Genomic DNA, 12219 nt, shown 5'->3' with positions numbered 1-12219 from the left:
AAAATAACTGTAAGCAAGACCCTAGTGAATATGTTCACTAATCATTATTTTCTAACAAGGAAATTTGCCAACATTTAGTAGTCAGCATAGCTCAGGACTTCATGTGCCCATGATTAAAGCTTTTTGTATGTATCCAAGCAAATGATGCTACTCATTTAATAACAAAATTGTACTTTTATTGGATAACAAACTGAATGTGAAAGGCATCGAAAGGCAGCCACAATAAAAGATAAGTGAATTTGATATTACTATTATATCTTAATTCTTAAATTAGAAAGATGGAATCGATAGGTACACACTTTTGCGTTTCACAGGTGAAGAACTGTTAGGGCATCACACTTTAAAGGAGACATAGAAAACTTAAACAATAGTTACATAGGAACAACCAGAATTTGATATGAAAAACTTAAAAAACCCTGCCACATAAGCCACAATGGGATACACGACACACCTACTGAAGTGAGCACCAAAAGAACCTGAAAATACCGGGCACTAGCAAGAATGGAGAGCAATTAGAACTCCCATAGATTGAAGGAAGGAATGCAAAACTATTCAGTCTTAAGGTAAACAGTTTGTCATTTTCTCATAAAGATAAACATACACTTAAACCATACAATTTAGCCACCCCAGTCCCAGGTATTTACCCAGAAAATTTAAAACCTATATTCAAACAAAAACCTACATACAAATATTTGTAATAGCTTTAACCATAATTACACAAATACTAGAAATCAGTTCCCTATTTTTCAACAGTTGAATAAATGGACTGTACGCGTCAATTTGGAACTAATACTCCACAATAAAAACAAATGGATTTTGATTCACTGGAGAATATGGATGAATCTTAAATGCATTTTGCTAAATGAAGGACACAAGGTCTACCTATTATATGACTTCATTTACATGACTTTCAGAAAAAAAAAGGTAAATGTATAAGGAGGGAAAATAGACCAATGGTTGCCACAGGTCAGGGAAGAAGAGCTGACTATAAAGGGGAAGCATGAAGGAATGTTGGAGTGATTAAACTGTGCTGTTTGGTACAATGGTAAACACATGATTTGAGGTATTAATAAAAATACATAGACCTGTACAGGAGTTTATGCTAGTCAAATTTTAAAAAGTAATCAATGAATGATAAAACCATTCCAAGGAAGGTGGGGAAGAAATGGGGATCATGTCCTAAGCACCTTTGAAAAACAAGGTTTTGACTGGACACTGTGGGCTAACCATAAAAGCACTATACACATGTGCTCCAGTTGAGGAATCTGTTTCTCACAGTGATATTAGTCATGTGAAACTACTTTATACATATACTGAAGTTGATAAATTAATAAACATATCACAGACCATGAGAGCCAGTATTCTCACTGTAGGTGAAAGAAACTACAAATAAGCTACATTGCTATGAATGGACGTTTAAAGACAATTCTGGTGAGAGCTCAGAAAGAAATGAGGAGAGCTGTAGAAAAAGCCTTAGTCTTCCTAGAGAACACCTAGATAATCCTGAACGGAACATCTGTAGAAATAAGGGTGGTATATGCCATTCTGATGTGGTATTGAAACAGGAATTTTTAGGTTTGAAAAAGACAGGTTTAAATTTTAGAAATTAAGGGGACCATGGAGGAAGCACAGGGCTGCAGAGCAGCAGAAGGTACATTTCCATAGAATGAGGGAGCTGGGAACAGCAAAAGGTCTATATTTACAAAATAAAGAGAAGGAAGCCCTTCATTCAGAAGGAGAAGAAGAAAGCCCAAAGGGAATAGAAAACAATAAGGAAGGAGGGGGGAGTACCTCACATGTCCCATGTGAGGTGGACCTTTGAGCCCAGGAGTTACTATAGTAACCAGTCTAAGGGAATGGTGACCAATCAGAGGGAATACCAAGGATGCACCAGGATCAGCAGCCTTTATAAGCCATAGGGAAAAGGAACTCTGTGGGACTCTTTCCCCCTCCCCACGTGGGAGTCCGTTCTGTGGGACTCTTCCCCCTCCCTACATGGGGATCTATACTTGTTCTTTAATAAATTTCCACCTTGGCTATACCATCTTCTGTCTGTGGATTCATTCTTTGACTCTGGCGGACAAAGAATCCGGTTTCCAGTCCAGGGGAACACCGTGTGTTCCAGTCCAAAAATTCTGTTTCAGTATCAGATGGAAGTAAGCAACATGCTACTACACAATGGAGAAAGGCAATCTATGTTCATAAACCAGCACAGAACTTTCCTGGCTTGAGTTTCTGTCCTAGGGTTTTATGAAAGATAGAACTTGCGAGTTTTGAAATTATATATATGGCTGAGGCAATCTCTAAGCAGTGTTGAAGGAGAGCTCTGGTTTCTCATGGCTGCTCATAGTAAAATGCAAGAAGAGAGAAATGACTTAAAGACAGAATTATTAACCAAAAGAGAATAAAAAATTAATAATTTGGAGCATTCTCAGACTATCCATAATGAAAATAATGAGAGCCTATTCAGGAGAAAACAGGAAGTATATGGCCAAAGGATTATCTGATAGGAGATTAGCCAGCCAAACAGAAGCCAGGGCCTATTATCTAAGACAAAGATGACCCTGAAGGCAATAGAGAAATCATCAGAACTATCCCTCCCATCACAGAACAAGAAAGTCCCAGGCTACTGCAGAGAGCAATGCCCAGAAAAACTATAGGGACAAAGCCACCCATGTGACCCTTAACTACAAGCACCACCAGATTCCATGCTGGAAAGTCATTGGAATGCAATACAGCATTCAGCCACCATAGGAATGAGACCACCCAAAGCCACGGGGGGCAGAGCCAACCAGAAACTTGGGAGCCCAACCTCTGTCCAGCAAATCTATAGGGAAGGTCTGCTGCCTCCGTGTGTCCAGAAGGCTGGAGCCCTACTCTAGTGTATCTAAAAGGTGGAACCTCCATCCCAGTGGGTCTGGAGGGCAGAGCATCAACAAAGGGGATAATTCTCAAGACTTGAGGTGTCTAATAGAATTTGCCCTCTTGGATTGCAGGCTACCTCAAGACCTGTTTCTTCTTTACTATGTCTCCCTTTTAGAGTGGGAATATCTACTGTATGCCCGTCCCACCATTGTATTTGGAAGCACATATCATGTTTGATTTCACAGGTTCACAGTTAGAAAGCAATTTGCCGCCGAATGAATCATACACTGAGTCTCACCCATATCTGAATTAGATGATATTTATATAACAATGTGAACTTTAGACTATTGAATTGGTGTTGGAATGAGTTAAGAATTTTAGGGCTATTGAAATGGATGAATATATTTTGCATGAAAGTAGGACATGACCTTGGAGGGATCAGGAGCAGAAAGCTCTGTTCTGAATGTCTGTGTTCCCACAAAATTCGTACGTTGAAATCCTAGCTCCCAAGGTGATAGTATTAGGAGATGAGGCCTTCGGGAGGAGAGTAGATCATGAGGGTAGAGACTTCATAAATGGAATTAGAGCCCTTATAAAAGCGACCAGACAAAGAACCCTCCCATCTGCATGTGAGGACACAATGAGAAGATGGGCATCTCTGAACCAGGAAGCAGGCTCTATTCAGACACTGAATCTGTTGGCACATTTATCTTGAACTTCCCAGCCTTAAGAACTGTGAAAATTAAATGTTGCTTATTAATATTTAATGTTAAATTTTAAACAATTTATGAAATGTTGAATCTAATGTAAAAGTCTTTGTATAAAATGTATTTGAATACTCTTGATAAAATTATAAAATTAAAGGTCTAAATAAACTTAAAAGTAGATTCTGAAAAATATAGCCTCAAAAGTTTATGCTAATTTTAAATGTCTGAGAGCAATACCTTCTCAAAGTAGTCTTTCATTGATCACATTATTTTGCTATTATTCTAAAAATTGTATATTGTTTTGTGCCTTTCCCCACATTTACATTTACATTTCTCAAGGAAAACCCTAAATGAATGATGCATCATATATATAAATAGAATTAAAATTCTTATTAGAACAGCAGAAGTTCCGTGTGGATTTAATATTGCTTTAAAATTATTTATGCAAATATAAAGCAGACATATAAAATTGCTACAAAAAAGCATGTCACACAAGCAAAAATATAAATAGCATTTTATACTACTTATTAATAATGCAAAAATTCAGAAAATACCTTCTGTGTTTTTTAAGCCATAATTTTTCCATATAGGATATACTGTCTTCTTTAAATTCAATATGAAGTGGTTCTCTCCAAATTTTCAGGTTGGTTTGTACTTCACATTCTTCCAATGAGCCTATAACAATAAATATAACATACATAGTTAATATAACCTAGTCCAGTGGTCAGCAAACTCATTAGTCAACAGAGCCAAATATCAACAGTACAACGATTGAAATTTCTTTTGAGAGCCAAATTTTTTAAACTTAAACTTCTTCTAATGCCACTTCTTCAAAATAGACTCGCCCAGGCCATGTTATTTTGTGGAAGAGCCACACTCAAGGGGCCAAAGAGCCGCATGTGGCTCGCGAGCCGCAGTTTGCCGATCACAGACCCAGTCTATAAAATGTACCTTCTCCCAAGATACAGAACTTGTCAAATATGCTTTGATATCTATCTATAACCAATAGTTCTGGGCTTAAATAATGCAAAAGTTTTAAATATTGATGATTTACCAAATAACTGTAGACAGTTTTCTTCCATAATCCCTTGAAATGAAAGAATCTTATGATTGCCCGGCCAGAGTGCCTCAGTGGTTGAGCATCGACCTATGAACCAGGAGGTCACGGTTTGATTCCTGGTCAGGGCACATGCCTACCCAGGTTTCAGGCTTGATCCCCAGTGTGGGGCATGCAGGAGGCAGCCTATCAATGATTCTCTCTCATCTTTGATGTTTCTATCTTTCTCTCCTCTCCCTTCCTCTCTAAAATCAATAAAAATATTTTTTTTAAAAATCTTATGATTCACAAGGTTTTTAAAAGCAACTAATTCTTTTAAACGTTAACAGATAAATACAAATAGGTTCATTATATATTCCATAAACACACACAAACATAAAGGTAAAGGTATGTGTTACAGCCACTGACAATAATATTTACAGATAATGGGAAACAGAAAAGAAGTAACTCAGAAGGTGGCACCTGGAGGAGACAACTTTCTTCATGAATTGATGTCAACGTGGCAATTTACTTCCAGATGCTTCAGATGTTTCTGAAGTACTACATATTAAAACCACTATTCAGAGGTATTTAAAACTGATGGAGATTTCTGGGAAATAAATAACTAGAAAACTTGGAAATTCAAAGCACATTATTAAACAAAATGGGGCCAAAAAAACATATGGAAAGATACTCATGTCATTTGAAATGAGATGCAAAATTAGATATACCATTTTATTTCTATCAGTCCAGCAAAACTTTTAAAATCTGATTATTTAAGTGTCGGTGGTCATGGGAAGCAACCAACCCTTTCACACTCTGCAGGTGAGAATGTAAACTGATACAAACACTTAGGTAAATAACTCAGTTTTATCTAGTGTAGTTGAGTACATGCACACCCAATGACCCAACTCTTCCACTCCCAGGAATAGACACCCTAGAAATGTGGGCACATGTGTTCCAGGAGACCTGTACAAGAATATTCACAACAGCATCATCCATTTGTATAGCAAAAAAATGAGACTCAACCCAAATAACCATCTACATTCAAACAGGCAGATAGTACTATGTTCCTATAACAGAAGATGCTTAAGCAGTGAAAATGAATGAAATACAACTATGCACATCTTCATGGATAAATATCATGGGTTCTCTAAATATTAAACCACTAACCTTTGGTCATACAGTGAATATTATTTGAGGAGTTATATCAAACTACTATCCCAATGTTAATATTTTTGAATATTGCATTTATAGTCACAGAGAAAAACGTTAAGTTCAGCTTTATTTACAATATTCATTTTATAAAAATCGCTTTACCTGGCTTTGCTGCAGGGAAGCTCTGCTCCCCGTTGCCATTATGACGTCCAGTTCTCCACTCATTTAAAACTTCCTGAAAGGACTGGGCAGAAGCTTCTTCATCAAATGACCCTTCACACAAGAGCCTATCTCTCGGGTTTGTACACTCTCCTTTTTGTGTTGTTGAAACTTCCACCTACACCAATTAAAAATGTGTCTAAGTATGCTTTTCTAAATTTTCCGGATCATAAAATGAAGATAGCATTAATTGTTAGGCATTAAAAGTCACACGTTTTTTAAACTTAAGAGTAGAATGTTTTAAAGTTTTACTTATGTATATGCTCTACTGGTTTCTTTCAAACTGTATCCGGATTATAAATGGTCTCTTCAGAAATTATTAAAACTGGAGCCTACAGGACTGAGGATTTATCATTATGTTATTCACCAGTGTTCTCCCTGGAAAGTGACAACAGTCTTGTATGTGACCCTCCTACTTCTCCAATCTCCTGCTCCCGCCACCTCCCCACAGCAGAAAGAGCAGTTTCATAACTTGCAAATTTGATCAGGGCAGGCCTCTGCTCAAAACCCTGCAATGACTCTGTATGAAGCCCCCAGACCCTACTAGGTCTTACAAGGGCCTACACAACCTTGTACTCCCTGCCTTTCAGTTCAGTTCCTTCAATTTTCCCCTTCTCTTACCTTGCTCCAGACAAACATATTCTTACAGTTCTGGGAACTCACCCAGCACCTTCCCACTTAAGGGCTTTGCACACTATCTTTACCCAATGCCTGGAGTGAGTCTTCTCCACACTCCACACAGTCATTCTACTCACTTCAGTCAGCCTCTGCTCAAATGTCACCTACTCAGAGAGTAGGTGATGACCTTGCTGATGACCTAAAAATATAGACTCCCCCACCACACACACACTTTCTAATCCCTTATCTGCTTTATTTTTCTCAAAATAACATCTCTGTGTGAATTTACTTATTGTCTCTCTCTCTCACACACCATTAGAATGCAATGCAATCAGGGGACATTTTCCTCCCTCAGTGCCAAGAGCTGTGCCAGGTTCAAAGTGATGCTCATTAAAAGTTGGTTGAATAAATGATTAAATAAATGCATGTGAAACACTGCATGCTTCTTAGTGTAAAGATGGGAGAAATGATGAATTCAGTATAAAATATAAATCCACTGTGAACACACTGAAAAAATAAAGGTTGGCATTGGCAGTTATCCATTGAATCAGAGAAATCCAAATTATGAAGCCAAAGCAAAATAAATTCCACATCAATGTTAAATCACCAAGTGTGGATTACCTATACCAGTGGTCGGTAAACTGCGGCTCACGAGCCACATGTGGCTCTTTGGCCCCTTGAGTGTGGCTCTTCCACAAAATACCACGGCCTGGGCGAGTCTATTTTGAAGACGTGGCATTAGAAGAAGTTTAAGTTTAAAAAATCTGGCTCTCAAAAGTAATTTCAATCGTTGTACTGTTGATATTTGGCTGTGTTGACTAGTGAGTTTGCCGACCACTGACCTGGACTGATATCAAATTGCTAAATCGGCATTGTGTATCTTCTAGATACACAAGTAGGATCCTTTATTTTCAGTCCTTAATTGCAAAATAAACAGGCAGATTGTTAGAGTACAATTGAGAGAAGATGATTAAATAGTGCATAAAAAATTTAAATATAAAGAAAAAACACCTGGGAACCTGCCAGACACCGTGCAAGCTGCTGGCCACAGAACACAGGTTAATAAGTCCACAACAGAGACAGGTGCAAGTGCAGGTATTTAACTCAGATAAACAAGAATTCTGTGGGCAAAGAGTGGCATGGGCAGGATTCCAGAGAGAGGGAATGGTACATAGACAGAGACATGGAGCCAAACAGCAGTATGGCATGAAACTGGAAGTAGTTTATATTGTTACAGCACAGAGTGGGATATGAAGAAATATAAAGGGTGGAAAGACAAAGAGGGGGCAGATCATGAAGAATCCTGCCTGCCACACAGACAGTTAGGCTTAAACTTATTGGAAACACAAAGTCACTGAAGAGTCACACACAGAAAGAGAGAAATGGGGATGTGGGGGGAGATAATGAGTTTGGATGCAAGGAAAATGTTATGGCCATTTGGCAATATCAACATTACAAATGCATAACCTTCTTCAGTTAGGAATGTCAGGAATTTATTATGTAAATATATATATGTATACAAACCAACATTTTTTAAAAACATTCTTCATACTATAGTTTGTATTGGCAAAAGACTGAAACAGGTTAAATGTTGACCAGTGGAAAATAGATCTTAAAAAGTCTAATAAATGGAGTATTGAATAGCCACTATATAGAATTAGAAGGTGCTAGAATGCACTTAAATTGATATGAAAATATTGTGTTAAGTGTAAAAAACATGTTTTCAGAGCAGTTTGCAAAGTATATTAATATTGGTTTCAATAAATAACTACAAACAAAATTGGAAATATTATTGATTCCTAGAAGGAGAGAGAATGAAATGAAATTTACACCCTATAAACATTTTTCACTTTAAGAAAGAGCTAACTTCAGGATTAAGAATAGCAATAAAAATAGAAATGACCAAACAGTCAAGAGAGGTTTTAGATGGTAGACTGCATGGGTCATGGTAATTGATTGGATGTGCAGAGGCAGGAGAGACAGGACTATTGAAAATAACTGTTCTTGCCAGCTTAGGAAGCTGGGAGATAGGCTGACACCAATAGTAACATCTATTGGAGGAGAAATAATAAATTTGATTGGAAAATATTGAGTTTCAGAAATATGTGGAAGCTAATTATAGGCATCCAGTAAGCAGTGTGTGTGTGTGTGTGTGTGTGTGTGTGTGTGTGTGTGTGTGTGTTTGCACTAATGAAGAAGCATTGAAAACTCGGTGCAATGGTTTAAGTGTGCGGTGATTGCAGCAGCTCCCCAGGACGGCTCCTTTCCAAGCAACAAATCAGAATCAGAGATATAAGACATTTGCATTTTATAGCTATGCCTTTGGAATACTTGGCTTCCACATAGTAGTGACAGAAAAGGAAAAAGCCAGCAGATTGTACTTTGGTTCTTAAATGTTTCAGCCCAGACTGTCATATGTCACTTCCACTCAAAGCCCATGACCCTGCCCAATTCTAAAAGGGCTAGAAAATTTGATGAATCGGTGCTGCACATTCATTACCCTCCTGGGCCACAGGATATCCTGGCAAGACATGTTTATTCCCATTTTCATATATACGTGCCACTTTACAGAAGAGGAAACAGAGAATCAAAACGGCTAAGTAAAATGCTGGATGTTATAAAAGCTGTAAGAAAATCAGGGTCAGTATTTCAAATCCAGGTTTCAGTCTCTAAAATGAAAGCTCTTCCATGAACTGCACCCCTTTCCAAGGATACCCAGTGGCCTGAATCCATAAGAAAAGCCCTAAGACAGATATTAAGCATTGGCACCATTTTGACTCTTCCAGGCTTTGGAATTGCTTGGTAGGCTAATTAAAAATCAGATTCCTGTACTCTAACACAGATATGAAAAAAAATCAAAATTTGAGTGGCAGACCAGGAATGCACATGCCATACTTCTGATGCTTACTACAGTTGGAGAACCACTGCTCTTCAGTACAGAAGACTACCAAGCATATGATAGGGACATCTCTTCAGTGCATGCACTTCAGACGGGTGCACACCTGAGGGTCTATAGCTGTGACTCCCTGCCGGGGTTCTTGTCCCAGCATTAAGAAGGGTTCAGCAATCTGGAGAAAGGCTGTGCATAGATTAAATAAGAGTCCAAAGACAAAAGATAATTTTGAAAGGCATTGGGGGTCAGAGGAGCTTCAACTAAAGGAGCTAAAGTTCTAAGTTCTTCATAGTTCTCCTTGTCTCAGGACCCCTGCTTTTTATTAACACAGTTTGTCCTAAGGTAAGGTGGAGATAATACACTTCAAAGGGTAGGGTTTACAGAAGCATTGTCAGATTGGGGAATAGCCTACAGCTGTTCAGGTGTTTGGCCAACAGAAGACAATAACATGTAGATTAAGATGCCCTGAGCTGTCTGGCAACAAAAAAAACAACCTATTCAGGTTTGGGGGAAGTGCCTTTTAGCTATTCCAACAGGTGATTACATATGTGACTCAGCCCTTGTTGATCCCCCAAGTTTCATCAACCTTTTGATGAAACTCTTGCAATTATGACATGCTGGAATTGGCTTCCAGCAACTCCCAACCAGGAATACTCATCAGGAATAATCACTGAGCAGTTGCTAAGACCTCACATGTCTGGACCCCACCTATAGAGATGCTGAACTCAGTTCTGTGTGTTTCTTTAAGGTTTCTCCAGTTGAGAAAATGTATATACTCCCTGATGAAACCACTGAATTAAAGGTTCTTAAGATAAGACAAGAGGTGAGGGTCTATACAGCATTCACCTATGTGGATAAGAGGCAGCACTTATTCTAGGGATTAGAAGCACAAGCAAAGAAATAAGCTCTGTAGCTTTTTCATAGGTTATTTACTTAGGCCTCCATTGTCCTCATCTGTTAAATGGGGTAATAGTAATGCAAAACTCATATGGTTATTATGATTCTTGAATAAGGTAAGGCAGGTAAGTATAAGCACAATGCCTAGCATTAGGTGTTTAATAAATGTTAGTTGTTGACTTATCATTATTATTGATAGGATAAATTAGATAAAATGGCAGGAATGAAGAAAAAACCTTAAAATCATAGTCTCTGAGTAGTGGTTAAAAGCAAGTAATTTGGAATCAAAAGATCTGGGTTCATATATAAGTTCCAATATCAATAATACCTCGGGCAATATATAAAAAATGGTTTTTGCCACTATTTTCTCATCTGAAAAAAAAAAGAAATAATTAAAAAAGGACAAAAATGGATATTGCAGGTAAAATATTTAAGACAGTATCTGGCACATTGTCAGGCCTCAGTACATTATTATAATTATGAGGCTTTAATTCATAATTCAGTGATTCCTCATAAACATGAAATCCATGCAAATATGCTGACTTTCCTGGACAATTCAAGCATAGTTCCTCTTCTAAAAAGAGGTCAGACTAGCACAGAGCACATTTTCCCTTATATTCTGTGAGCATGGGTTTGGAACTCAGACTGATGAAATTCCAGACCCAAGTAACAAGCTGTGTGACTATGGCCAAGTCATGCACTGTTCTAAACTGCAGTGGGAAGGTGAGTGACATCTAAAGGAATAAGGATTATTGCATAGATAAAAATCTGAGAAAGTTTGTCTTTTGCTAAAAAGTCAATACAGCAATTCTATTATAAAAATATGGACATGAGCTGATGCAACTTATCTAGCACATCATGGGATCAGTAATCAATCTCAATAACTACCAGCATTTGGTGTAAATCCGATTATAAAAAGCTGTGAGATTCACTGTCACCTACAACACTTGGCAAGGTTTTGTACTCTAAGCCTCTGAAGTCCTGATTAATATAAAGTCATTATATTGCATTGTGTTCTCTATTTTTACGTTCCTCCCAAATACTCATTCATTTCCTGCAACGGTGGAAATGCCCAGAAAGCCACAGGGTCAAAGGATCATTCATCAAGAAATCAGCATCCAGTACAATGAAAGCAATATCCTTAAAGGGATTGTTATAGTCAAGATGTTTTTGATTGATTAAAAAAAATTCATATTAAATAACAATGTGATAAATAATCTGCAAAACTCTGTAGCTCTAGCTAAGTGTATGCATGCCAGTCTCCATGACCATGTATGACAGAAATGTCTCCTACATTTTCCACAACTTACCTGGGAGCTGCTCCCCTGCAGCGGAGGAGGTTTGGGTCGGTGCTGACTTTTACTAATCTCTTTGGGAGAGCGATTTTCCTCTTTGAGTTTATCTGGATTAACTTCCTTGATAAACCGATGGGCAACATCCAATACATTGGATAATATTTGAGATTTTGCCTGTTAATAAAAGAACAAAATATGACTAAAAAGTCAAATATATAAGACTCGGTAATTTAGATACCTCAAATTATATTTTCATTATTCCATTCCTACTAAATTCAATGTATTTTACTTAATATTTGAAAATACAAATTGACATTTATATCAACCAATATAACAGTGACAGCTACACAATGTTTGGAGGGGCTGGTTTGGGCTCATATTAGCCTAAGTATCTTAAAAACATGTTATTTAATCCTAAAGTCAACTCTGAAGCGTACCTATTTTTATCTGTTTCAGAGATAAAGAAACAAAAGCTCTGAGTGTTTAACTAACTTGCCCTTGGTCACATGGTGAGTGGGTGGCAGAGCTCGG

At 37.7% G+C, this 12219-nt stretch overlaps 1 protein-coding gene across 4 annotated transcripts in view; it reads right to left on the bottom strand.

Annotated features, from left to right (window-relative positions):
• Positions 1–12219, bottom strand: part of ZBBX (zinc finger B-box domain containing) — a 123857-nt gene that overhangs the window by 50026 nt on the left and 61612 nt on the right. For all 4 annotated transcript variants that reach the window (XM_080655203.1, XM_080655202.1, XM_080655205.1 and 1 more), the window contains 3 exons: positions 11704–11862; positions 5929–6103; positions 4127–4247 (listed from right to left, as the gene is read on the bottom strand). In XM_080655203.1, the coding sequence (XP_080511329.1) occupies positions 4127–4247; positions 5929–6103; positions 11704–11862 (455 nt within the window). The remainder of the gene's footprint in view (positions 1–4126; positions 4248–5928; positions 6104–11703; positions 11863–12219) is intronic.

This window comes from Plecotus auritus (assembly GCF_963455305.1).
Source record: "Plecotus auritus genome assembly, chromosome: 2".
NCBI lineage: Eukaryota > Metazoa > Chordata > Mammalia > Chiroptera > Vespertilionidae > Plecotus > Plecotus auritus.
Note: the sequence above shows the minus strand (reverse complement) of the source record. Positions and strands in the feature narration are given on the sequence as shown.